General features: G+C 35.9%; 1 protein-coding gene across 44 annotated transcripts in view; it reads right to left on the reverse strand.

The window, feature by feature from the left end:
- The window catches only part of LOC108032711 (meiosis regulator and mRNA stability factor 1), a 430,692-nt gene that overhangs the window by 140,164 nt on the left and 262,896 nt on the right, over window positions 1-27,632 (reverse strand). For 41 of the 44 annotated variants that reach the window (XR_007765275.1, XR_007765274.1, XM_050890067.1 and 38 more), the window contains 2 exons: window positions 2,197-2,328; window positions 348-2,144 (listed from right to left, as the gene is read on the reverse strand). Coding sequence is in view for 39 of the 44 variants with exons in the window: in XM_050890067.1 (XP_050746024.1) it covers window positions 348-2,144; window positions 2,197-2,328 (1,929 nt within the window). In the remaining 5 variants the exon portion in view is untranslated. The remainder of the gene's footprint in view (window positions 1-347; window positions 2,145-2,196; window positions 2,329-27,632) is intronic. The other 3 variants (XR_007765277.1, XR_007765278.1, XR_007765276.1) reach the window with 1 other exon arrangement.

Here is a 27,632-nt window from a genome sequence, read left to right on the forward strand (position 1 = left end):
TTTTCTAAAAAACAACGACCACTGAAAATTAATGCCAAAATTAAAATTTTTACGGATTTAAAAAAAATGTTTGTTTTTTTGTTATATACTTTTTATAGAAAATTGATGTCATTCTACCTAGATAGTAGGAATTTTGTGTCAAAAAAATTAGTTTCCATTTTCCTGTTAAGATTCCAAAATTTTTAATTTTTTTTGGTCAAAAAATCGCGACAGCCCTTTATTCAATAGTTTTATAAGGTTGGAAGATTTCCTTTATTTTTTACCTAAAAAGTATTTAAAGAAAACTATACACCCTTTTACTTTTCGAGTAAGGACTTCACGAACGTTTATGTTTATCGGTTACTCACCTCGATTGCATGACGCATTGCTAAGAGACCCGATTCTGTGAGCTGGTCCTTGTGCTTAGAGTTGAACTCGTTTATAAAAGCGTTCTTGGTGAAGGCATCTAGCAACTGTGAGGATTGGCCTCCTGCATGGACTTCAGTTGGGTCTGTTGCCGATTCGGAACCTTCCCGCTGAAGAATATAGTTGCAAGCCCTATAGCAAAGAAGACGAAATTCAACGTCGTTATTGTGACAGATAATCCATACGGTCTGATCTTTTGTTTTCAGCTCAACGTAGGGCAACAATTCAAATGCCGTAGCCATTTCCGAGACCCCCAAAGTTTTTGGCTGAATTTGGTAGCCGAATTTTTTCTTGTGCATCATCAGCACTTGATTTAGCTTCATACAGTGCGCTGAGTTTCCAGTGACCTTGCGTATAAGGTCCTCACATTGCTCAGCGAAAACTCTTCTAGCTATTTTTGGAGAGAGCACTATTTTCTTGTCCCCATCGCTTGACAACCCCATCTCGATTAAGCCGCTAATGGCATCCAAAAGGTCGGACAATTTCAGGAAGCCATAATCACTGAGACGACATTGATAACCGAAGTGGTAATGGTAGGATCGCACAAACTTCTGAAACAAAATAGTGTACTGAAGGGCGTTCTGGAAGAGCTCCACAATTTCTCCGGCGAACACACTAGTTTTCTCCAACTCACTGTTCGTTTGTTTGCGTTTTGGCATCGATATAAAAATATCTTTTCCGTGCTGCACAGAGCTTAGATCCACGATGTTAGAGTTAACTAAGCCATCTAGAATGTCTACAAGATCGCACACACCGTACTCTGTGACGTCAAAATTTCTGTTTTGGGTTTTGGTGAATACCGCCGGTAACTGAGAAAGCAATACCGAATTGTTACCACTAGCGCGAAGAACACGCAGTAAATCTGAGGTAAACCTACGTATTTGTGTGCGGTGGGTAAGCGTGATCTGACGATTTTCCCCGTCCCCCATGATCTGCACCACAGAAGATAAGGCTTCAAAAAGCTCGATAAGCTTTGTATAGCCGTAGTCTGCCACTCGGCATTGCTTTCCAAAGTGATTGTGATAGGCCGGAATAAAGCGATTAAACTTCATGGTGGCTTTTGGGGACATCTTCACCAGCTCGATTACCTCTCGAGATATTTGAAAAAGCGGGTCAGCCAAACCATTTTTATAGTAGCTTGCACCATTGGATCGTTCACTGGAACTGAGACTACTCGAATTTGAGCAAACGTAAATGGAGCCTGACAATGGCATTTCTTTGTTAGGCTCTAACCAGTTGAGAATTTTAATCCCAAAATTGTTAACGTGAATCTGAACTCCCTGGATACAACAGACCAAGTGCTCCAAGTTGACACCATTTTCATTAGCCATGATTGATACTTTTAGCTGTTCTTCAATGCAATGAATAAGGGTAGCCACTGGAATGTCCCCTGGATGCACCTTGAGCAAGGCATAGATTAGTTTTTGAATCTCCGAAATGGTCATGCAGACGTTAGGAAGTGGCTCTATATCCTGTTCGGCCCACCCCTTGTGCTGTTCCTTTTTAAAGTGAATACTGCAGTAAGGAACACTGTGTTGAAGTCCTTCCATTAACGGTAAGCTCCCAAGGGTGTTTACTAGTTCCGGCTTCAGACTGATGAATTTATCCTCGTTGTTATCCGAGTAAATTTTACATATGTCCTGCATTTTGTACAAATCCAAAACACTGATTGATGTTTTAAACCGCGACTGAAAAATCTCTCTGAACTTATACATGGGTAGGGTATTGTAAGGGACATCCTGAAAAGAACACATTCTTATATAGTTACAAAAATGAAGAATTTTTGTTTACCTTTAGCAGTCCCGCGACCTGACAACGAAGCGTGTTGATTTCAGTTAGGGAGGAGTCGCGAGTATAGCTGACCAGCATGCGTTTATGTCCAATCTTTTTGCGGTGCAAGTTAGACACTACCTGCTTAGCAAACTAGAAAAGACAATTTTATATAGGTATATGATTGCAGTCTAAGTGCCTTTAAAAATATTAGATCAGTTAGTTTAGTGACATGGCAATTCACATTTTATGTGTTTACTTAAATACTCTGATGATCGTCAAAAAAATAAGCTAATAGGAAGTCGCGTTATCTGGTAAATTTATAATTTAATTTAGCTTTCCATTTGATTTATGTTTCAACGCTAAGCCCTTTTTGATCCCACGACCACACCTTTTGCCCAACCGACAGAGGGGCGCTACCGTGTGTCGTACGTCATAAATTCGCGATATGATGGCGCGTAAAAAATTAAAGATTAAAAGCGACGAACCTAATTTTAAATAGTCATTTAATATTAATAGTTCTAAGAAACGGGGCATAATTTTGTGATATAAGATTAAGTCTATTGTAGTAATAATATAGTTTTCTAAAAGCTTCTTTCAAGTCACAAATTAGGGGAACGTAATTTCTTGTTAGTCTGCATGAAAAACAAAGTTACAGCTATAAATTTCACTTCGAACAAGATTGTAAATAAAGACTTATCCACCTTACGATTGGGAGGGTAAGTCAATAAGGTTCAATCTACTGGTATAAAATGGTTAAATGGGGGTCGCATCCCAGTTTAGTCGCCTTAAGGCAAAGCACTTGTTGCTAGTGCTTCTGTATAAATTCAATACGATTAACATGAATTCCTCTTTAGGTACTCCAGACGAGGAGCTATACTAGCTTATTAGGGTATATGGTATTAGTAAAATTAATATCATTAAATTTCTTTGACCAGTTATAATAAAGCCAAGCGCACACTAGCTTTATTCACCATGGACAAAATGCCATCAGCAAAGTTTAGTCCTAGGTACAAGAAAAAACACCAAGATCGTTTACTTGAGCTTCCACATATTTACGTTGGCAACTTTACCTTTGAGTTGTAGACTCGATGGGGGTAAATTATAAGAGATCTCAGCTGTGCTACGCCACTGCGTTTAATAGTCGGGCGAATTCATAGAAATTATAAATCGTAAACCGACGACAATTTTAAAACCTTTATACTTGATGCAGACAGATAACTAAACATGGGTAGATTAAATCGGCTTCTAGTCCTGACTAGGAATTTACTTATTAATTCCAAAGAACCCCAGCAGAGTGTGCAAGGGCGACTACTATAACAAGACGTAGAACTAAAAATCGAATATTATAGTCGAACTCTGTTTATATTAAATTTTCAGGAAAACTGGATCTGTTTATTGTGCTTTAAAATTAAATCAACGGTTCATGATTTTTGTTTTATTTTTTATAATAGCACTTGTCAGGTCATTACATCAATCAAAGAATATTTCAAAAACAAAAAAGAATGCAAAATAATATGGGAAGTAGTGTAGACTTAGAATTTTTTCCATTTTATTTTACCTTTACCTTATCTAACTTAACTGACTATTTCATCAAGACCCTTATAATTTTATGTATGATGGAACGCCTTTTCAATTCAAATGTACAAGTGTAAAATTAAAAATGTTGAAAATAAAGTTGTTTGCGACAGTGGGAGTATATTACTTTATACTATACTAATTTAAGAACTTATAAATAAGGTATTAGTAAATTTAATATCACTAAACAGCAAAGTTAAGTCTGAAGTCCAAGAAAAAAAACAATATCGGTTACTAGAGTTTTATATCCATCGAGCCCTCACTCTGCGTTTACATCACTGTCGTACTTTTGTAAAATTTTTTTTGCGTCCTTCTATAGGTATTCCTGAGACAAATACAAAACAAAAAACAAAAAAACAATGCAGAAAAAAAATTTCCTGCGAGTGGGCGTTAGAGTGGGCGTGGCTCCTGTTTCGTAGCTCAGTCGATAGGTATTGATGAGACAAATACACTTAAGGTAACATTTTTTTTTCTATCAAAAAGCTGTAGGCGCTACAGATTGCGTGGGCATGATTCGGAGGGGCACCCCGCTGAAACAAACTTGCGCTGCGCAGGAAGACCAGTTTAAACGCCAAGTTCAAATCTTCTAGCTTTTATAGTTTCCGGGATCTCAGCGTTCATATGTATATGATTATTATCATAAACATGTATACTTTAAGAGGTAAGAAACACTTTTTTCTAGGAAACGGAGAAACCAATTTGAATTTAAAGCAATGAAAACTTTTCTTTAAACAGAGCATTTGTCATATAGACTGAAAGCAAATGGTTTAAAAAAAATTGGGTTCTTTGTTTCAGGACACATTAAGGACGTTACAGTGTACGCAATAAAGACACTTTTTAAACGTGATGATATAAATGCGGCTTCCGTTTACACATTAAAGACGAAAAAATAAATTTGACTTGAATACAGTGTAAGAAAAAGGATGATTGGCTTGTTTGCGGTATTCCAATAATAATAATATTCAAACAATACAAAGATTTAAATTATAGTACTATTTAAATCTTTGTATTGTTTAAGTCTCTCAGAACCCCAAAAAGTTTTATAATATATATATATAACAAGACACATATATATTGTGAAAACTAAGCGTAAATCCATCAATGGTCTTTCCTGTCTATCTTGAATACCTTGAATAAATAAATTAATAGATTCAGTACCAATCTAGACTCCGAATACAGTGTAAGAAAAAGGATGATTGGCTTGTTTGCGGTATTCCAATAATAATAATATTCAAACAATACAAAAGATTTAAATTATAGTACTATTTAAATCTTTGTATTGTTTAAGTCTCTCAGAACCCCAAAAAGTTTTATAATATATATATATAACAAGACACATATATATTGTGAAAACTAAGCGTAAATCCATCAATGGTCTTTCCTGTCTATCTTGAATACCTTGAATAAATAAATTAATAGATTCAGTACCAATCTAGACTCCGAAGAGTAAAGACGTGCTATAGGCAAATCCAGGCAAGTGTAATCTGCAACTATTACCTACCAATTTTGTCAAACCAAATAAGCCCTCAAAGCAAACTCGCCAACTAAAGCAAAAACAATTACTGCATCTGGACAGTTACTAAAGTGCAAGTGCATCGGGCAGCAGCCCAACAACAACAACAATGACACGTCCACCAGACATAAACCAAACCACACCGCGAGAAAAAGCACCTTTCCAAACACCCAAATTCATTGTCATTAAAAGAAAAGACAACATCGCATCCTTTGAAAAAGTTAGTCCTTTCATTATCAAAAACGTTATTGACTATACATGCTGCGGGGAAGTAACGTCAGTTTCAAAAACCAAAGCAGGTACTCTTCTTGTCAAAAACAAAGACCTACTCCAAGCTCAATGGCTAATGAAACTCACCAAATTCCACTACTTTGAAGTTGAAGCATCTGAACACAAAACACTTAACTTTTCAAAAGGAGTCATCTATTCCAATGACCTCCGATACATAAACAATGAAGATATTCTCAATGAACTCAAGACGCAAAACGTCACTGAAGTAAATAAAATACTCAGAAAGAAAGACAACTATCTTGAAGAAACCGGACTCATTATTCTCACCTTCGCCACCACCACCTTACCCGAAACCATAAACATTGGATATGAACGTGTCAAAATTCGACCACACATTCCTCGACCTCTTAAATGCCGAAATTGCCAAAAATTTAATCACCCCACCAAAGCCTGCAATAACGAGAAAACTTGCTCAAACTGCTCTGAAGTTCACTCCCCCGACGACGAAGACTGCACCAAGCCTAAATTCTGCATCAACTGCAAACACCTCGACAACCCTCATCATAGCCCATTGGACAATAAGTGCCCAACATTTACTAAACAAAAAGAAATAATGGCTATAAAAACAATAGAAAATGTTGACTTCAAAAGCGCATCAAAAATATACATCCAACGTCACTTCCACAAGGCCACTCCTTACTCCCAAGTTGCAGCACAACCCCCATCATATTCTATCGCCCCAGTTCTGGATAAATCGAATACTCGTGAGATCACGACATACGACGACATCATGGAACCTACCCCACAAACTCCAAGCGAGGACGACATCGAAATGGATACAACAGAATCTATCAGAACCAGTACAAACACTACAACCTCAGACCGCACTCTCAGAAGCTACAACAAAGAAAAAACCAACCCTCTGGCTATACCCTTAAAGGCTAAAAGCAAAGCAGACAAATCGAAAACAGTAAATACAATCCAACTAAAACACTCAAAATAACCCAAACAACACTGCCAAGGAACTTTATTAATTAATCACTCAAATTAGTACTAAGTAATACACCTTCTCTTTACATTTAATGCTTAAATACATTTAATGGAACATCCATGGATATAGAAATAACTACATTGAACTCCAAACCCTGATCAAGACCTTTAACCCCCTAATTCTTGCCCTACAAGAAACACACATAACCAACATTAACTCTCTACCCATTCCCATTAACTACACACTCTACCAACAATGCTGCACCAACTCTTACGGGGGCGCAGCTCTACTGATACATAACTCAATATCTCAAAGACAAATCTCAATCACCCAAGACTTCGAAGCCACTGGAGTACAAAACTTAAACTAAACAGAATATCAGTCTACATTTCACCAACTAAGTCCTTTAACAGAAGTATCCTAGAAAACGTCATCTGCTTCGACAACACACCCACTTTAGTCCTCGGAGACTTTAATAGTTGGCACCCCTACTGGGGCTCTCCTAGCCCTAATACCAGAGGCAATATTATTGCCAAATTCCTAGACCGTTCAGATTACATTTTATTAAACGACAAAAGCCCCACCCACTCCATCCACTCACAGCTCTTTCACACATATAGACCTATCCTTTTCTTCATCCACTATAGCCCCAGAATTTCTCTGGGAAACAATAGACGACCTCTACGGAAGTGATCACCTCCCTATCTTAATCTCAATGAACCTTAATGCCTCCCCCTCATCCTACACCTCCAAAGGAGGAGGCTCTAACTTAAAGAAAGCAAACTGGGAAGCATACAAAAAATCTTTTCGTATCAATTCTACTGACAAGCCACCGAGCGAAAATGTCAATAAAGAAGCAGCTTTGTTAAGAAAAATTATTATCCACAGCGCACACCAATCAATCCCCCAGAACTCTACTTTTCAATTCCCTAGAACAGTCCCGTGGTGGAATCAAAACTTATCAGTTTTGAAGAATGCCAAATCGTCTAAATGGTCAATACTAAAACGTAACATTACTACGTATAATATAATAGAATACAAAAGAGCCAACGCTAAACTAAAGAAAGCCATTAGAGAAGCCAAACGAATCTCTATTTTTAATTTCACATCCGATATTAGTCCCTTCTCTTCTCCAGCAAGAACATGGTCCAGCATCAGACGCCTTTGCGGCCTTTACCCCACAAAGCACATACACTGCATTAACGACCCTTTTTTCCCCACCCCCAGAACATCCCAAAGTGAAATCGCTAACTCTTTTGGACTTGCCTGGTCCAAAGAAGCCGACGACGGTAACTTTTCTCCAATTTTTCGCACTAATAAATTCCTCTTAAACCACACATTAGACTACCAACCCTCCAAAACTGCACTAGAAATAAAAAAGGACATTTCGTTCATCGAAATTAGCAGCGCACTCAACTCCTTGAAAGGCATTATGGTCAACAACTCCCCCATATCATTCAAACACAGAGTCCTTAACCATTTCAACTCAATCCTAGATTCCTCAATCCCTCAAGCCTACAAACATAGCCTTGTACTTCCCATCCTAAAACTCCAAAAACCCAAAACAGACATCAAATCGTACCGTCCGATATCCCTAAATTCATGCCTAGCCAAAACACTTGATAAGATTATCGCAAATAGACTGTGGTGGTTTGTTTTAAATAACAACCTAATCAACAGCAATCAGATTAAATTTAGAAGGGGAATTTCTGTTATAGACAGTCTACTCTTAGTAGACCACATAGCAACAAGATCCCTTTCCCTCAAAAAGCACGTCACATTGATCTCTCTTGATTTCAACAAGGCATTTGACAAAATAGGCATCTACTCCGTAATTAACCAGCTGAAGGAATGGAAAATAGGCAAACGCATATTAAATTATGTCCTTAACTTTATGACAAACAGAAAAATAATCATAAAATCCGGCAACAACCTTTCAAGCCTTTTCCCACTTAACAATGGCATACCCCAGGGGTCTCCAATCTCAGTAATTCTTTTTCTCATAGCTTACAACACTCTCTCCCATATTATCTCCTTACACAAAGAAATAAAACTAACTGCATACGCCGATGATTTCCATCTTATAATCGAACACAATAAACATAAAAACCCCACTACCAACCTCCAAACCCTGTTTACTCAAATAGACGACTGGTATACGTACTCTGGATCAATTCTATCAAAAGAAAAATGTCAAGTCCTTCACATATGCAGAAAACATAACTGCTTTGCCAAGATCCGTACAGGCGACACAAATCTTCCCAGTACAAACTCCCTCAGAATACTAGGACTTACTATTAACAACAAATACACCTGGAACACCCATATTACAAAATTAAAAACAGAACTATCAAAAACTCTAAATATTATTAAACATCTCTCTTCCCTTAAATAAAACAGTAACACAACCACTCCTTTCAATACTATTAAATCTATCCTCATTTCTAAAATCGATTATTGCCTGCCTTTCTACGGATATTGTCCCAAATCTAAATTAAACTGTTTAAAAACAACAATAAACGCAGCTCTAAGAGCAGCCTTAGGAGCCTACCGTACCACACCAGTAAACAACTTACTACTAGAAACTAAAACAAACACATTAGAACAAAAACGAAACTTCCTTACAGCCAAATTAAGTAAAAATATCCTTTTCGCCCACGGCACCCATATAACTAAACTAATAAAGCAACATAAAAGAAAATACAGATACCCTAGTACCATAGACAGAATAATCCTAGCATGCAACCACCTATCCCTCCCCGTTTCTCCTATCCAAACCAGTAACTGTAAAAAATTTAATATGACTACCATACATAAAGCTATCGACACCAGTCTGTCATCTCATAATAAACAAAATACCCCTGCAACAACTTACCAACAACTTTTCAGGTCCTTACAATCCTCATACCCACAACACAAATTTGTATATACTGACGGTTCTAAGGCTGATGGTATATCTGGATTCAGTATTACTGATGAAAATAACCTTTTAAAATCCGGTCTACTACCAATGTACTCTTCCTCCTATACGAGCGAGATCATTGCCATCCTAGAAGCCACAAAACTTTGTCAAGGAAAGTCTGGAAAACACGCAATCTGCACCGACTCCCTCTCCTCCCTTAACTCGATCAAAACCCTTAATAAACACTCCTACTACATTACATTAATAAGAAACATCATAATCAAAAACTTCCCAAAAATAAGCCTTATTTGGAATCCTAGCCACATAGGAATAAAAGGCAACGAAACTGCTGACTCATTTGCCAAACTTAGCCTTCAATCCCCCCTTATATACACCCCTAACTACAATTTTACTGACATCGCTCGCCACCTAAAACAATGCTTAGATAATGAACTGATAAAAACCTTGGAAACAGCATCTCCTTGGTACCAACTTGTAAAACCCCTAACATTCCCACACAAACACGAAATGAATAGAAGACAACAAATTATTATTAACAGAATACGACTTGGACACACCAAGTTCACCAATGCGCATTACATTGATAAAAACCTTTCCTCTATTTGCCCCCTGTGCAACATCAGCCCAATAAGCCTAACCCATATTATTACCTCATGCCCCGCCCTTACTCTCCAAAGAACTGAATCGTTCAACTCCCAAAACCCTTTCCACATTATATCAAATCCTACTTTAATCAATACCCAGAAAAACGTACTCTTTCTTAATAATTCGAACATATTATATAAGATATAATAATCGTAAAATATAATCATCACTACTAAATTACCATAAGCGAGCTTAAGTCCTTTTGTTGCTATAGCTCTAGAATAAACCCACTGTTAGCTTAAAGTTTTAACTATAAGTTAGCATATAATAATACTATAATATAATAATAATAATAAAAAAATTAATATATTGTATCTTTGCATTTCCATTTCAACCAAGGTGGCTTGTTACAGATTGGCGGTTAGTATAATGGGACAAAAGAAGAAAAACAAATTTACTGTACTGAAAAAAAATGTTATAGCATAATTTTCATTTTGGAATGAGTAGAGATGCGACCAATCAAATCAGTCAGTTATTAAAAAATAAGCCTCCGCAATTCAGCCTTAAGCAATTTAATAGGTAGTTGCTTAATTTTTCTTCGAACAGTGTCGCCGTGTTAGTAGAAAAAACAGAGAAGTTTTCTACTTCTCTGATTTTTCTACTAACACGGCAACAGTGTCAATTGAGATATCGAAAACCGAATGATATGATGGTAAAAGGTGCTACTTTGGACAAAAACATGCAAAATATAGTTTACTTGAGACCAAGACATGTCTAGGAAACTTTCAGTAAAATCATGAGCTGGTAAGACAGGCACAAAATGGGATGCTTCGTTCATAAGTAAGGCTCAAAAAAAGATTTTGACGGTCCTCCCAAAATGAAAATTTTATTTCAGTTGTCAGTTTGTCCTAAAATCTTTTTATGAACTAAAAATTGAAACAGCGAGAAAACAGCTATATATAGCTAAATTTTGTATACCCGTAATTTGAAGTACTGAAGCTAGAGTCTTGTGCTATACGTAGTTAGAAAAGTATTTCTATTTAAAAGAATTTCACTGTTTTAAAACTATGGCCAAAATGTATTTTTTATTTAGCCTTTTTCACTGATTTTTCAAAAACGGCTCTAATGATTCCCATTAAAATTTCCTCTTTTGACATAATCCGTGTCAAAGTTATTAATCAACAAAAATGGCCACATTTGCCATTTTAGGGTATCTGACACTGCCTAAACATTGACTCTTTTTTGTGAGTATCCAAACTCTATTTGAAGTTTCTGGAAATTAAGGATGATGTTAAACAGCTTAATAGAAGAAACTTAAATTCTACCACTCTTGGAAAAAGTAGCTAGTTGTTTGGCGAGGCCCGTGTGCGTAATGCTTCTTTTTGCCAAATTTTTAAACATGTTCCAATTTTAAAGCAGTCAATGGGGTCTCAACATTTTACCTTTACTTTTTTAATTTTAATTAAAAGCTGATTAACGGGTATCTAGAATTATTTTTAATCCCTTGTAATATTTATTGCCCAGTTTTCTAAATTGCATTAATCTACCAGTGCTTCTTTGTACAATCAAGTTCTTCCAGGGATCCCAAAAAAAATTGCTAAGCTTATTTTCTTACTTAGTAATTGTATAAGATAAATGAATTAGGAAGCAAATCGCACCAGAAGAGTGGGAAGTCGACGAGGTGAAATATAACTCTTGGAGTAGCACTTTGAACTAGAGAGACGAAGAAGAAAGACGTGTGAAGTAGAAAGAATTAAAAAACAACTAAATAATCAGAAAAAAATGTAACGCACACTATATTATCGTTGTTCACCCTGACACCTCTGTCTCTGTCTTATTTGAAGGCAAACGATTCTTATTTAATGTTTATCAATACACGAATGTAGAAAAACTTATATGTATATAATTGTGCAAATAGTACCAAAAGTGTGCGGTCTTAGACAAAAACGGCTATGCCTTACCAACTCTCCAACAAAGTCATCAGGCCTTATGACTATCGTTGTGCGCTGTAGAATAGTTTAGTTTAGGTGTATATATGTCACACTATGTCGTAAGCACACACGTGAGTATAATTGCTTAATAGCAATTGAAAATTAAATTATAAACTTAAATTATAAGACTACAATCGCTCTTGCGATAAAAAAAACAAATTGGCAATCCCGGCCAATATTAAAAGGAAACCATAATTGGAACTCAAATTCCACTTGGGATGCGGCGTCCCGCGGTCTTGCCCGAATTAAGCCGAATCGGGGCTGCTGCGATTTTCCCTCGAACTGCAACGTGATCCAATTTGTAGATCGTGGTGCGGACTTGGTAAGGTCAAAAACTCACGCGGGTTGACGGCGACGATCTTTGAAGGCGCTTTAGTTTGACAATGATGAAATCCAGGTGCGGCAAAGATGAAAGATTCCTTTTACGCAGTGTGCGGTATGAGGAGCTCAACTGGCTCAACTGGTTCCACTAATAAACCTCTACACGCGGCACCTTATCCTTGCTGTGCGCAGAGGGAGGACTGTAAGCTTCGGACAATTCCGAGATTTCGCACGTGTCTGGTGTTTTTCCGGGAATTACGATTAGATTCTCTCAATATATCGTCCCATTACCACCAATATTGGGAATGAAGCAGGTCGTACTGGTCACAAGATTCTTAGAACTTCATACGCGGATGTATGGATGCGGTCGGGATCTAAAATTTTAACACTTTATGCAGGGAACGAACCGATTTTGGGAGCTTACGACAAAGAGGAGGAAATCATTGCATCTAAAATGGACGCACAAAATCCCCAAAATCCAACGAAAAGGTTTTTATGGTATTCGGGCGAGGATCGGATCGTTGCTAAACTGAAGGGTTGCATCTATACTATTTCCAACTTAGCCGAATATACTGACTCCCACAAAATAAAACCCCATTGAATCTCTAAAACTATTACATAAATTACTATTCCTTATGAACAAAACCATCATAATCATTATAATAAAGATACAAATAGTGGAACAAACCATATAACTAGGGAAAACCCATCCCAAAAATATTTTTTCACATAAATTTATACTACAATTTTTTTGATGAACAACACGCATGCAAATTTACCAATTCAAATGTGCTTTCTAGGTGCAGTCTATTGCAGTACCTTCTAGATGTGTTTCAATATAGTGCTTCCAGATGCGAATTAACTATAACTTTAATTAACTATGTTGAAACTATGTGGTGTAAATCAAAGTAACAAATGTAAATGATATGATCTGTCATGTAAGCACAATATTATAAAGAAAAAAGAATCATATCTTAAAGCTTAAAAGTAACGGCTTAGCTCTCTTCTTTTTTTTATAATCTAAAGTGTAGCGCGACTCTAAGCCCTTTTTTAAAAGTCAGCCAGCTTCAAATCGCACATTACGCGAGTTATGTATCAACCGTTCATATATACTTAAATATTAAAAGAGCATTTATTCTTAAACTTACTAGTATACGTGTTTCTTTCATTCGCCGCTTCAGGTTATGACCCCAGCACGCTTCCACTCCGCAATAAAATAACACTTTACCTTTAGGCCGTCATAGTTAATTTTGGTCGCGAGAAATGTCTGCTCTGTGGTTTCGCTCCACGGTACCTACTGTCTGGTGGTAGTGTGCAGTTAAATATTTACATAGATCTTCAATAATTGAATTTTTATATTCTGTTCTCATGTCCGTAATGAACGTCTTCATTGGACCATACTTTAAAATAAAATCTTCAATTATAGCTTTTGCTACTGTATTTGCACTTTTCTTTGGTATAGGTATAGCTACTAGGTATTTAGTTAAATCGCAGATGAGGGTTACTGCATATTTGTTTCCATTATTAGATTTTGGAAGTGAACTAATAGTATCTCCAACTACTATATCGAAAGCTCTTTGTGGAGTTTCGGTTATAGTTAGTGGGGTCTTAGTATGTTTAGTCGTTTTCGACTTTTGGCATTTAGGACATTTCTTTATGTGCTCTTTTATGTCTTTGAACATATTTTTTTTAGTAATAGTGTCTCTGGACCTTGGCCAAGGTTTTTGTAATGCCTGTATGGCCACCTTGTATTAGATCATCATGGAATGTAAACAATATAGCTTTTTTTTTTGAGTAGCGCTACTCTCAATAATTTCAATATATATTCTTGCCCATAATTTTAAAATGATCAATTGAAACATTTTCAAAGATGTTTTCCCATGGTGCCACTTTGAGTTGGCTGAATTTGTGAATACCGGATTGCTTTCCAAGCCTTTTAAAGAATTGACCTTAGTCAATGGTTCCATTAGTATAAAAATCGCTCACATTATATCTTGCTGTAATTTTCCTTTCGTGCTTAAATAAACACATTTTATTATTTACATGCAAGGTACTTTACGTACTACATCATTATTAATGATTCCATATACGTTGGGCTTTAAACGTTTTTCAATAGATTGTTTTAAAATTCTATTTGAGATGGATTTGTGAATATTTTTTCCTGCGCAGAATTTTTGTCTACTTCGGTTTCTGGTAGTGACTTTCAGTATTGTATTGTTTGTTTGTATATTTTTTATGTCTGTCATGGTTATCCTAGAGAGCGCATCGGCTACATTGTTATCTATACCCTTTAGATTCTATACCGTAAAATTATATTCCTCCAATTCAAGTCTCATTTGTGTTAGCTTGGAATTGGGATTTACTATTGAAAATAAGTGGGTAAGTGCTCTATGATCTGTTTTGACAGTGAATTGTCTACCATAAATATATGAATAGCAGCTAATTCTTGTTCTGTAGTGCTCTTGTTGCTTTCACCTTTCGTGAAGGATCTTGATGTGTATGCAACTGGAAGCTGTAGTCCATTTTTGTTTTGAGTTAGGAGTGCTCCACAAGCGTATTTGCTAGCATTTGTGATTATGTAAAATTCTTTGCTAAAATATGGGTATTGAAACTGGGTATATTATTTGCTGATTTATAATGTTCGAAGGCGTTTTGACATTCTGTTGTCCACTCGAGTCTTACATCTTTCTTACATAATCTTGTTATGTGAAGGGAGTATTGCAAAATGCAATGAATCTTCTAGTACTGTTCGCATCATGTTGGACTGGATAAATTTGAATGGCGTCGTGTTTTTTGTCGTCGGGCGAAATTCTTTTATTTGTGCATTTATGTTCTAAGAAAGTGAATTCATGCATGAAAAATTAACAATTAACATCAGGATGTAACTTTAGGTTGTGTTGCCTACATTTCTCGAAAACATTAGTTAAGTTCTTAAGCATATCTTTTCCGGAACAACCTAAGACTATTAAATCATCCATATAATGAATTGCTTGCGAAGGTTCTGATCCAGAGAAAGCATAGTCATTATTATCTCTTTTTTCAGTTCAATTTGATGAAAACCTTACATTAAATCAAGGCATGAGAAAAAAAAAATTTGCTCGACCTAGTTAATCTAAAATATCATCGATTCTAGGAAGTGGATATTTATCAGATAAGAGTTTTTTTTATTAATTTGACGATAGTCAATTACTAATCCCAATTTTTTATTTTCCGATTTGGAAGTAACCTTTTTGGTACTAACAAAAGGTGGATGTTATAAGGTGATACAGACGTTTTCACTATTTTATCATTAATGAGGTTTGGACTTGTTTTTGAATTTCATCTTGTTGACTATGAGCATTTCTATAATTTTGTATATATACGGGCTCATCATCAGTTAATCTCAGCTTTTGTTTATAAAAATTATTAGCAGTTTTTGATTCGGTTTCTAGTCCGAATACATCACTATACTGGGTGCATAATGCTGTAAGTTGTTCATTGAATTGAGGCGGGAAATTTTTTTGTAAATTGGGATAATACAATCTTTTATCTGGTTTCTAAGTTTGTTTTTACTACTTCGTAGTTTGTGGTTCATGATGAATATTTTTGATATAAACTACTTGATATGTGTTTGTGGTATTTAGTAATCTTATATATGCATTTTGGAATGTTGCTATGGTATTTGCGGTATAGATACCATGCTGAATTTCTTGATTCGGAATTAATACACTGTCTTCTTCTGAATTTATTTTGATTTTTCGGACGACTTGGGATCTTGATGGCGGAATTAGGGAGTTGTTGCCAGAACTGTATGTTATTGGAACATAAATCGGATATTTATTATTATAAGCCAGTCTTCAGACAGCTTAAAGTCGAATTGACAGTTGTATCTTTTGATAAAATCGATTCCTAGTATTCCATCACAAAGAACAGCGAATGGCATATTTACGATATAGAAATCATGTGGAATTATGTACTTAGAAGTTTGAATTTCAATAGAAGTTAAGCCTTTTGATTTGGTAACTTCATGACTTATACCCTGTATTTTATTGATGTGATTATCTTAAATGTTTAGAAAATTATCGGATTTTCCTCCAATATGGATATTTCCGCACCTGTATCAAGTAGAAAAACTAATTCTTTTCCCGTTGCTGTTATTTTGCTATTTTGTCTGAGATTTAAAGTGTGAATTTTAATGTTATTTGTTTATTTTGTTTTGGTTATTGTTATTTCTGTTATAACCATTGTTTTGATTATATCCGTTATTCTGATAATATTTGGTATTGTTATAATTACGTTGATTTTTTCCTCTATCGTGATAATTGTTTTTATAATAATTGCCGCTATAATTATTTCCACGTTGGGTGTACAATATGGAATTGGCATTGCCTGTCATTTCCGTATTACTTTGTATGTACTTGGCGACGGCTTCATTCATGGTTGCAAAATTGCATGCTTCCAATATTGTTGTGAGGCGGCCATGCTCACAATTTTTGACCATTGGTGATGGCTTCCTTGGTGCTGAATTTTTCAGCGTGTTCGGCCGATAGGCCTTCATCAATATACGAAGCTTCTAGAAGCTTCGTAGGTTGTCAATTTCTGTGGTGAATTTTTCTGTAGTTTTACCTTTTTGGCTTGTTTTTGCCAATGGCATTTGATATTTATTTAATGTATGCCCTTTGGGCAATTATCTCCTCAGCCATTGTGGTTGGTTTCATTTTTACAATGCTGTTGTTAGAATCCGAGTCGGTGAAGTCCTGGTCTGATAATTCAGATTGAATAAGGACTGCCGGAATAGTGAGATTGTTTATATATTTTTTCTCTATATCGGAATCTGCAGAGATTGGGTCGTCAGCCTCAGCTTGTACTGGTGGGTCTGATGTAGAGGTGGGCACGGGCCGGGCTTTTTTTCGTGCCCGCGGGCTTACACAGGCCCGGAGCGGTCCCGGGCTTTAAAATTAAGATTCGTGCGGGCTTCGTGCCAACCCGGGCCTTTGCAAAACGGCCCGGCCCGTAAAAACCCGAAATAGGCCTTAAAACAATTTTGATTTGACCGCGCTATTTTTTTTTATTCTCGATACAACCGCCATTTATCGTATTTTAATTGCTTATCTATGTTACTATCGATTTGCTGAAATAATATTTTACTTGTTTCCCACCCCTATTTAAAATTGGGCGCCAAATTGTGAAATTCATAAACTTTTGAAAAACAAAATATGTCGCGACAAACCATTCAGGACGCTGTAAATAAAAAAAGTGAATTTGTAAAGCTTATACAAACAAAAAAAGGCAGGAGTGATGTGTGGAAGCTTTCCGACTGTGTTTATTATAATGGCAATATCGTTGATTTTGTGTGCTGCCGGAGCTGTAAGCATGTGCTGGTGCATAATTCGAAACAAGGCACGGACACCCTCAGCCGCCATAAGTGCATGCCACAACAAGACGCCCTTAAGACACAGCCCAAATTGGACATGTTCGCCAAAAAACGTTGTTTCGATGCGAGTCCGAGATTCGTTAGTTCGAAAGCAGCTTACCTTAGTTGCAAAAGACTTGAACCCTTTCAATATTACCGAAGGTATGTTTTATTCCCATTGCATTCATTGAGTGACTTTTTTTTTGTGAATTGGTAGGTAGCGGCTTCCGTGAATATAGCCAAGCGGTTCTCAACATAGGAGCAGAATTTGGAAGGCAATCTTTTGATGATTTGGTCATATCCCGTAAAGTGTTAAGCACTACCATCATGGAAAAGGAGTACGAAACGTTGAAGACTCAACTTATTATAAGTTTGAAAGATCAACAACTGGCATACACGACCGACATGTGGAGTGACGACTACACCCAGAGATATTTTATATCGCTAACTGCCCACTATGTGGATAAAGGCTTCCGACTGAACGTCGCTCTTTTAGGTACTAAAATAAATCAATTTTTATAATATACGAGTATTTGTGTTTGCGATGTTCATTCATACATATTTACATATTTATTTTTATAATTTTTACGAAGCATTTAATTTACTTATGTATCTTTTACAGGCATCAGGGAGTTGTTGGACGCGAAGAAAACTGGAGATAATATTCTCAAAAATGTTCAGTACATTTTGCAGAATTTCAACACACTTGAAATTATCGACCGAGCTGTGTTCGTTACGGACAATGGTGCAAATGTCGTTGCGGCATTTAAAAGTTTCAAGCGCCTATCTTGTGCTTGTCACAATCTGAACCTTGTCATGGATGACGTCATTGAAAAAAATCCTATTGCGGAAGTGAAGGCTTTAATAGATTGTTGCAAATCATTAGTTAAATATTTTATTCCCAGCTTAACAGTAAGCTCTCAAAAACGCTGAAACAGCAAGTTAAAACACGCTGGAACTTTACATTTTTTATGCTCTTGAGTAGATTTGATGTTAAAGAGGAAATAAAAACTCTTTTACTTAAAAAATATGAGCTACAGCGAATTAGTAATTTAGATTTCTCATTACTTGAAAACATTTTATGCTTCTTAAAACCATTTAAGGACTGCTCGGAAGCACTTAGCTGTGACAAGGAACCAACAATGCAAATATTTGCATTGTGGTCTGAAAAATGATGTAAACGTTGCAGAACTAGCACACTTGATTCTCAAATAATAAGTGAATTTAAAACCTTGACCTTAAGCGCATTAGAAGTCAGATTTCTTCCGGCAATCGCTCATTTGGTTGGACTTTTATTGAACCCTCCTTATAGAGAGATGAATTTCGTCTCAAAGGAAAAAAGGGTAAATGTCATAGCTACAGTAAAAGCAATGCTCTCCGAATTTGTAGGAGACTGTGAAAAAAGCTTTGATGACGTAACTAATAACACAAGCCCAAGTAATTTCAAAAATGGAATGTTTGCTGAATTCTTAGATTTAAGTTATGTAAAAAAAAGAAAAGTTGAGAAAAACGATATAGACGTAGAGGTGGAAAAATATTTGGCCTATCCAGTAGCTCCTGGTACAAATATTTTAGAATTTTGGAGAAATGCAAGGAAATTAAAATACCTTCCCAAATTAGTTAGAACCATTCTGGCGATTCCAGCCAGTTCATCGACGAGCGAAAGGCTTTTCTCTACATCGGGCCATGTATTAAATGAACGCACTAGGCTGAAAAGCAAAAATTTAGAAAAAATTGTATTTTTAAATAAAAACATGAATTAGGTTTAATAAATATGAACTTATAAATATGTATACATAAATAACATGTCTTTTAAATTTCGTAATATGTGTAAATAAGTTTCGTGTCGGGCCGGGCCGGGCCCGGGCCTTGCGAAAAAGTTTCGTGTTCGGCCGGGCCGGGCCTCTCAAAAAAGATTTTGTTTTCGTGCGGGCCCGGGCCCCAAAATACAGGCCCGCGCCCACCTCTAGTCTGATGATTCTGACTCTTCTCCAGTTTCTATATTCGACGGTGTGTTCGACGGATAGTTGGATAATTGTTAAGTCTTAGCTTTGCTTTATAGCTATTAGGTTATCCCGTAATTTGTTTAAATATTTTGATACCTGAGACCAATGGGCCTTGTTTAGTCTGTATTGAATCGGTTAATAATATTTCGGCATGCTTGTTCACCGTGTTTTGCTGTGCTGGCCGGGGTCTTGATAATGACTTATAAGATCTGTCAAGATTAATTTTAATATTATTTAGTACTTTGTATAGTTCGTTCCATTCCAAGTATCTTGTTATTGTTAATAACTAATTTAATTTTTAGGGTCGAGACGGTGCTCAATACTATTACCTTGAGCCATGTATCAAGGGAGAAAAGCATAATTTTTACCTATTCATGTACTCATATTCGAATTTATTTATTAGTAGAAGCTCAGCTCCTTTTTCGATTATTGATAATACCCTGTTCTGAAAGTTGGGTTCCTTATCGTAATCATATCATAACCGATTTTGCGTCGCTTGTGAACAGGTGTGTTTACTTTTGTGCACCGAGTTTTTGTCTTTTCCAGTGATTTTGTGCGAGTGTTCTGTGTGTATTTATTTACAAAGATAATAATAATAATAATAATTGTGCTAGTAAACGGGTACGTGTTGATAGTTATTTTAGCATTTCTATTAGATTTGTTTAATCTCATAGCTTTGTTTTTGTAACTAACGCTCCAAAACTTGCTAAAACTCTTTTACTCTCTCTTAATCTCCCTCGCTCTATTTTATAACTGTAACCTACTCTCTATGCACCCGCTGAATTTCTAGTAGATTTTTTCGGTGCTATTTTCTGCAACTCTCTCTCTCTCTCTCTCTTGCTTGATTTACTTGGTATTTGTTCGTACTGAAAGTTGTTAGTATCGCACAAGCCACGCTCAGTCGATAGAATATTTTTTTTCTCTCGTGCTCTCTTACGTTTTGATAAATTTTTGCGATCTCGCGCTCTTATTTTTTTGTGTGTTTTGTGCCTTTGTGATTTTTGAATTTGATCCCAGTGCCAAATTTACTTTGAGGTATTTTTGATATTTTATTTCATTTTTCATTTTGTTTGTCTTATAATGGCCCTTTTCTGTTCCAAGAAAAACTGCACACTTGCGTCTTCAACGAAAGACCCCTTTATTTTTTGCTGGCTCTGCGATTCGATGATGCACGTCAAATGTGCAGGATTCACCGGCAGAGTTAAAGATTTTATTGATCTTAACTCTGGTCTTATGTGGTCATGTGGTTCCTGCAAGGAAATGGTGGTTGAGATGAGCGGTTTTATGAAGCAGACTCGAGACAGCCTGTTGAATATCTCGGGTGCTTTTAACTCAATGAGGGGTTCAATACCGTCTGTGCCCAGTTTAATAATAAAAAATCATTAACAGAGTCGCCTAAACGCAAAAAAGCCAGCTTAACCGCTGTTAATACCACCATGAATCCAAATCCGAACTTGGTAGCAGCAGTTCCTGTCGACACAGGGTTAAGCAAAGCAACTGTGCGTATGGATACAGCTAGCTCGAGTGTAGTCCATGTTTCCGGACTAAAAGCTTCTGTATTGGATAAGTCAAAGAAATCGGTGCCGACCGTTCCTATAGGTACTGTAGGCACCGTTCCTGGATCTCAGCCTAGTGAGGTTCATACTGCTGCTGAGAAGCGTAAGAAACTTTCAGCTGTTCCACAAAGGAGCAATTATTTGTTTCTAGAATCACCCCAGATACCACATCTGAGGATGTTCTGGAATTTATGCGTGAAAAATTCCCATCCGAAGATATTGCAGTTGAACAATTTCGATTTTCATATGCTCGTAGGATATATTCTTTTAAAATATGGCTCTGACCTAGTACTTTATGAGCACCATCTGTCTGCAATAAAATCTGTTTTATCCCTTCTTTCTAACAGAGACCTTTTGATTGTTTTGCGTGACTTTAACCTACCTACTTTCTTGGTCTCCTCTTACTGACTCATTTGTCGCTATGCCGTTATCCGCCCATGATTTTGTAGATGGCCTTTTAGAATTATCGTTACAGCAAGTAAGCTTTATAAAAAATTCCTTAAGAAGACAATTAGAGCTTGTGTTTGTTTCAGACCCGTCTGAAATCACAGTAAGTAGAATTGGCGCTCTTGTTGTACCTGAAGACCCATATCATCCAACTATGGAACTGACAATTTGCCTCCCCTGCTCTGATACCCTCTCTCCTTTAGTTTCTCCAACTAAAATGAGATGTTTTCGTAAATGTAACTATAATAAACTTAACGATATGATTTCTCATTATAATTGGACAGACTTGTACAATTGTACAGACATTGAAAGTGCCACTGAACTATTCTATACAGTCTTAAATACGTTCTTTAATGAATGCGTACCTGATGGGTTTCTTGCAAACCTAAACAGACCTCCTTGGTTTACCAATGCGCTTCAAAGACTTAAAAACCTTAACTCTAAAACTTATGAAAAGTATAAAAAATCGAGTAGACCAGCAGATTTTTCGAAATATGATGTGATTCGAACAGATTTTAATGTTCGCAACAGTCATTGCCACTCTCTGTATCTAAGTCGATGTAAATTTGAATTTTCAAACGATCCGAAACAGGTTTACAATTTTGTTAATGCCGAGCGTAAGGCATAGGCATTGCCTTTATCGGTACGTCTGAACTCAATGGAGGCATCGACGGATTCTGAAATTGCTGATTTATTTGCTGAGTTTTTCCAAACTACTTATAGTTTGACAGCTTGGTCAAATTCTAACTACCCTAATCCCTTAAATAGGGCAAATTGTATTTTCTCCCCTTAATCACCGAAAGCTCTCTCATAAGAGATTTAGCAACAACAACGCCAACATGTTCTCCCGGTCCAGATGGACTTCCTGGATGTGTGCTTAAGTTTTGTGCGTCTACCATTTGTAAACCGATTCTTAAACATTTTAATTTGTTTATTTCATAATCAGTTTTTCCTTCTATCTAGAAGGACTCTTTTATTATTCCACTCCATAAAAAAGGTGCGAAAGCAGATGCCCAAAATTATAGAGGTATTTCTAAATTGTCGGCAATTCCTAAAGCATTTGAACGTATTATCACTTCTCATTTGCAACATTTATGTTCCTCGCTTATATCACCGTGTCAGCATGGTTTTGTTAAGCGAAGATCGACCACTACCAACCTTCTTGAATTGTCATCTATTGTAATAAATGGGTTTAAGAAAAAAATGCAGACTGACATTGTATATACAGATTTTAGTAAGGCCTTTGACTCCGTTAACCACTCACTTCTTTTATTTAAATTAGATCAGCTTGGGTTTCCTGGTAATCTATTATCTTGGATTTCATGTTGCTTGAATGGTAGGACTCAGAGGGTTATATTCAAGAATGCTGTTACTAAATTTATCTACATGACATCTGGAGTGCCTCACGGTAGTTATTTGGGCCCTTTGCTGTTTACTTTGTTTATTAACGATCTTCCCTCAATCATAACACATTCTCGTGTACTAATGTATGCTGATGATGTTAAGCTTTGTTTATCATATAATGATATAGCGTCGGAATTTAACTTACAGTATGTTTTCATGGATGGTGTGAGTACAACCTTTTAAATCTGAAGTGCCTAAAATGCAACGTTATGACTTTTTATGGGGGTACTCCTACGTTTATCAGTTAAATTCTTAAAAATACGACACTTGACCGTATATATTCAGTTAACGATTTAGGTGTTCTTCTTGGCCCTAAACTTAAATTTGACTTCCACATTATGTCCACTGTTAACAAAGCCATGAGTGTTCTTGGGCTTATAAAGCGTTGGTCAAAAGAATTTGATGACCCTTATACGACCAAATTATTATTTACATCCCTGTTCCGTCCTATTTTGGAATATTGTTCGTCGGTTTGGAGTCCACAATATCAAGTTAACATCGACCGTATTGAGTCGGTACAAAAAAAATTTCTCTTATTTGCCCTGCGTAGTTTGAACTGGGATCAAAACGTAAGGCTTCCTTCCTACGAGAGTAGATTACAATTACTTAATTTACCTACACTTGTAAATCGTAGAACAATGCTTGGTACTATTTTTATACAAAATCTTATAAGAGGTGACATTGATTCTGCAGATCTTTTAAACCTTTTAAACATTCAACGTTCCCGTTAGACTAACACGAAATTATTATCCTCTAAATTTGCCACGATGTACATCAAATTTTTGTCTGCACGAGCCCTTTCGCGTTCTATGTAATAACTTTAATAAACTTTATTATTTAATTTGCATTTCAAAATCTATCCCGGTATTAAAAACTAATATTTTAATTCATTTGCTTAATTCTTAGTTATGCCTTTTATTTTCATTTGTGTCCCGTCTCTATTTGTTTTATGTATGTATCTTCCTCGCGAACTCGCATTTTTTGCCCAAATTGATAAAAGGGCCCCGCCCGTAACAAGCACGTGCTGTGTGTCGTTGGGCCACTTGTTTGTACTGTTCGAAGTGCATCAACGTCCATATATAATAGGTATCAAGAGTGATTCTAATACATCCTGTAGTATTCGTATTTAATATTTTTTTATTTATTTATTTTCATTGTACATTCGATAAGATTATTGGATAAAATAACATCTATATTCTATATATAAATATATGAATAAACATATTTATATTAGATGGTTTGTGGTCTTTTTTTTTCATTTTGAACATCTTTTTATAATTATTGTTGGCGCTTTATATATATTTTATATTTTGTCCAGATTATTAGCCTGCCCTTTATTTATGGCTCTCTTTGGTGTATATTTATTATGAAAAATATATGCCTTGTACAAAATAAATACGCTCATAATGAAGACAATGATTGATAATAAAATTTTCGTTAAATCTGTATTCATAGTTTTGGACTCGATTTTATTTATGACGTATGCTGTGGAGTCCACTTCTTTCACGTCTACTAAACCCATTTTGGGTGTTTTTCTGTGACCTGCTATAGGATTTTTAATGTTAAATGTGTAATTTAATTTATAATTTATTTGCCATTTAGATTGGTACATGTAGGTGCATTTACCAACGCACTTGAAAATGTGCCTGCCGGTGGACTTTTATATATTCATAATTTAATGTTATTAACGTACAGTGTACCCGATATGTCCGAATTTATATAATTAAAAAAATAATCAATGAAATCATAAATGTTTGTTTTACGTATTAATCGGTATTTATGTTCTACCTGCCATTTGTTTTTGATGTCTTTTTTTTTTTGATACTGTTATTTTCATTAATTTCGATTACTACGTAGTGCTGTTTATCTAACTTATGACCTATTTTATTTTTTAAAACAACTTTTTCTCATATTCTATTTGAAAATCTTTAAAGTTTTTTTTGTTTTTTTTGCCGCTTTTTATTTTGTTCAATCATTGTTCATGCTCTTTTGTATGCATTTTAAAGTCCGAACTTTGATTCTTTGGCTTAATTATCTATATTTTATGCATTATTACTGTTAAATGAAATTTTTAATTTCTGAGATTTACTAAAAACAAGTTCGTATGGACAGTAATCTTGTACCAACGAACGTGTAGTGTTAAAACAATATGTAAAGTATAAAAGCCAAACATCCCAATCTTTACCATACCTTTCAATAAAAGATTCGAATATAGCTTTTGCTAATATTTTTGCACTTTTTTCTGGTACTGGGATGTCAACAAGGTATTTTGTCACAAATTAGGGTAACTGCACATTCATTTCCTCGTTCTGATTTAGATAATGGAGTAACGTATTTACTAACACTGCATCAAAAGCCTTTAAGGGTGTTTCTGTAATATTCAAGTTCACTCTGCGTTGCATAATTATGTGAACAGCGTCTTATTTAGAATATAATCATGTGCTCTAGAATACTGTTGATAAGTCCCTTTTGGTAGTGTTACCAGATATGGTAACCTCATTATCCTAAATAAAACCTATACCACTCGATAAAGCCAATCCTTCTCAATTATGTAGTCCAGACAATACAGCTTTGTATACCCTTGCAGAGGGTATAATGATTTCAGTCAGTAGTTTGCAACGCAGTGAAGGAAACGTTTCCGACCCCATAAAGTATATATATTAGCCATGTCCGTCTGTCCGTCCGTCTGCCAGTCTGTCTGTCCCTTTCTACGCAAACTAGTCTCAGTCTTGAAGCTATCGGGCTGAAACTTTCCCAAAATTCTTATTTCTATTGCAGGTAGTATATAGGTCGGAACCAGCCGAATCGAAGACAACTATATCTTAAAGCTTCCATAGGAACTATCGGGGAACAAATTTTAAAAAATTATATATTCGGTGCTTTTTAACAAATAACCTTCTAAGCTTGACATTTTTTAATTAGTTCTGAATTTCGAATTAAATTTTATTAAAATCGGACGACTTAATCATATAGATAGATAGATAGATAGATAGATATAATATGAAACAATTATGTCTTCGGTGTTTTTTAACATATAACCTTCTAAGCTTGAAAATAATAATTTTTAATTAGTTTTGAATTTCGAATTAAATTTTATCAAAATCGGACGACTTTTTCATATAGCTGTCATAGGAACGATCGGAAAATTGGTGGGAAAATAATATATAACAAATTGTAGCTTTGGTGCTATTTGACATATAACGTTCTTAGCTTGGAAATAACATTTTTAATTAGTTCTGAATTTCGAATTAAATTTAATCAAAATCGGACGACTATATCATATAGCTGTCATAGGAACAATCGGGAAATTAGTGGGAAAATAATATGAAAAAATTATTTACTAAATTTGATTATTTCTTATAACTGCAAGGGTATACAAACTTCTCGCTTGCTTCTGGCTTGCCGAAGTAAACTTCCTTTCTTGTTTAATTTTAAGTGTACTAATCTTCAAAAACAAAATATTCTTTTCCTCTCTTGGACCACAGTTAGGTTAGGTTTGATAAGTTTTCATTTTTAATTTGCTTCAATTCGTCAAATTTACTTTTTAATGAATTTTTACTTTAGTTGTTGTAGTACTCCCAGATAATCAAATTCTACTATGGGAAATGTGTTGTAATTTTAATATTTATAGTTGTTGTTTGTAGATATTCACTAATATTGTTGTTTTGCTGTTTGTTGTTGTTATTTTGCTGTTTGTTGCTGTTGTTATTGAACCCTTGAAATGTGTTCCGCATGCTGCCACAGATAAACTTCTTTTCTGCCTTCCTACGAATTGTTTTCCTAATCGATTCACCCAAAATGTAATGAATTTAACGGTTTGAGTGGCTGTTTGTAGTTTCTCCATCTTGCGTTGATATCCACACTGGTAGAATTGAGATTATACTAAAGGGAATACCAAAAATGTCATCAGTTATTTAAAAAAATATGAATAACATTTTCTCCTTTCAAGATGGTTCGTCCTTAAAAACAAGCTTAGGAGCACTTTAATGTTTCTTCTCAAAAATAAAAAAGAACTTATTCTGAAGATGAAAATTTGTTTTTAATTTTCTGAGTGTATGAAAAAAAATGCCTGAAAACCACGCTTTTTTTAATATTATAAAAGTTAATTCAATTTTTAAAAATCAGATCGTGCGAACAGTCAAGGCGGAACGCCAGGAAGCTTCCTCGCTCTTCACTTCGCTTCTGCGCCTCGTTTAAACGAACGTTCCACCCTAGCCTCACCCTTTCGCGTACTGTCCGTGCCGTTCCTGTGGGCTCGATTCTCCTTGCGTGGCTGTTGCCCTGCTTGCTGGTGGTGGTGTCCTGCGAACTGCTCCTGACAGGGTGGCTGTACGTCGCATAACTTCTGTGCTGTGCTCCCTTCTGGCTCGTGACTCTCGGGGCTCTGTCCCGCCGCTCCGAGACTTCTCTCCCTTCTGGCTCGCTACTCTCGGGGTTCTGTGGCGCCGCTCCGGGACTTCTCTCCCTTCTGGCTCGCTACTCTCGGGGTTCAGACCGCCTTGACTTAGCCGTGTGGTGC

This window comes from Drosophila biarmipes, unplaced genomic scaffold (genome assembly GCF_025231255.1).
Source record: "Drosophila biarmipes strain raj3 unplaced genomic scaffold, RU_DBia_V1.1 ptg000015l, whole genome shotgun sequence".
NCBI lineage: Eukaryota > Metazoa > Arthropoda > Insecta > Diptera > Drosophilidae > Drosophila > Drosophila biarmipes.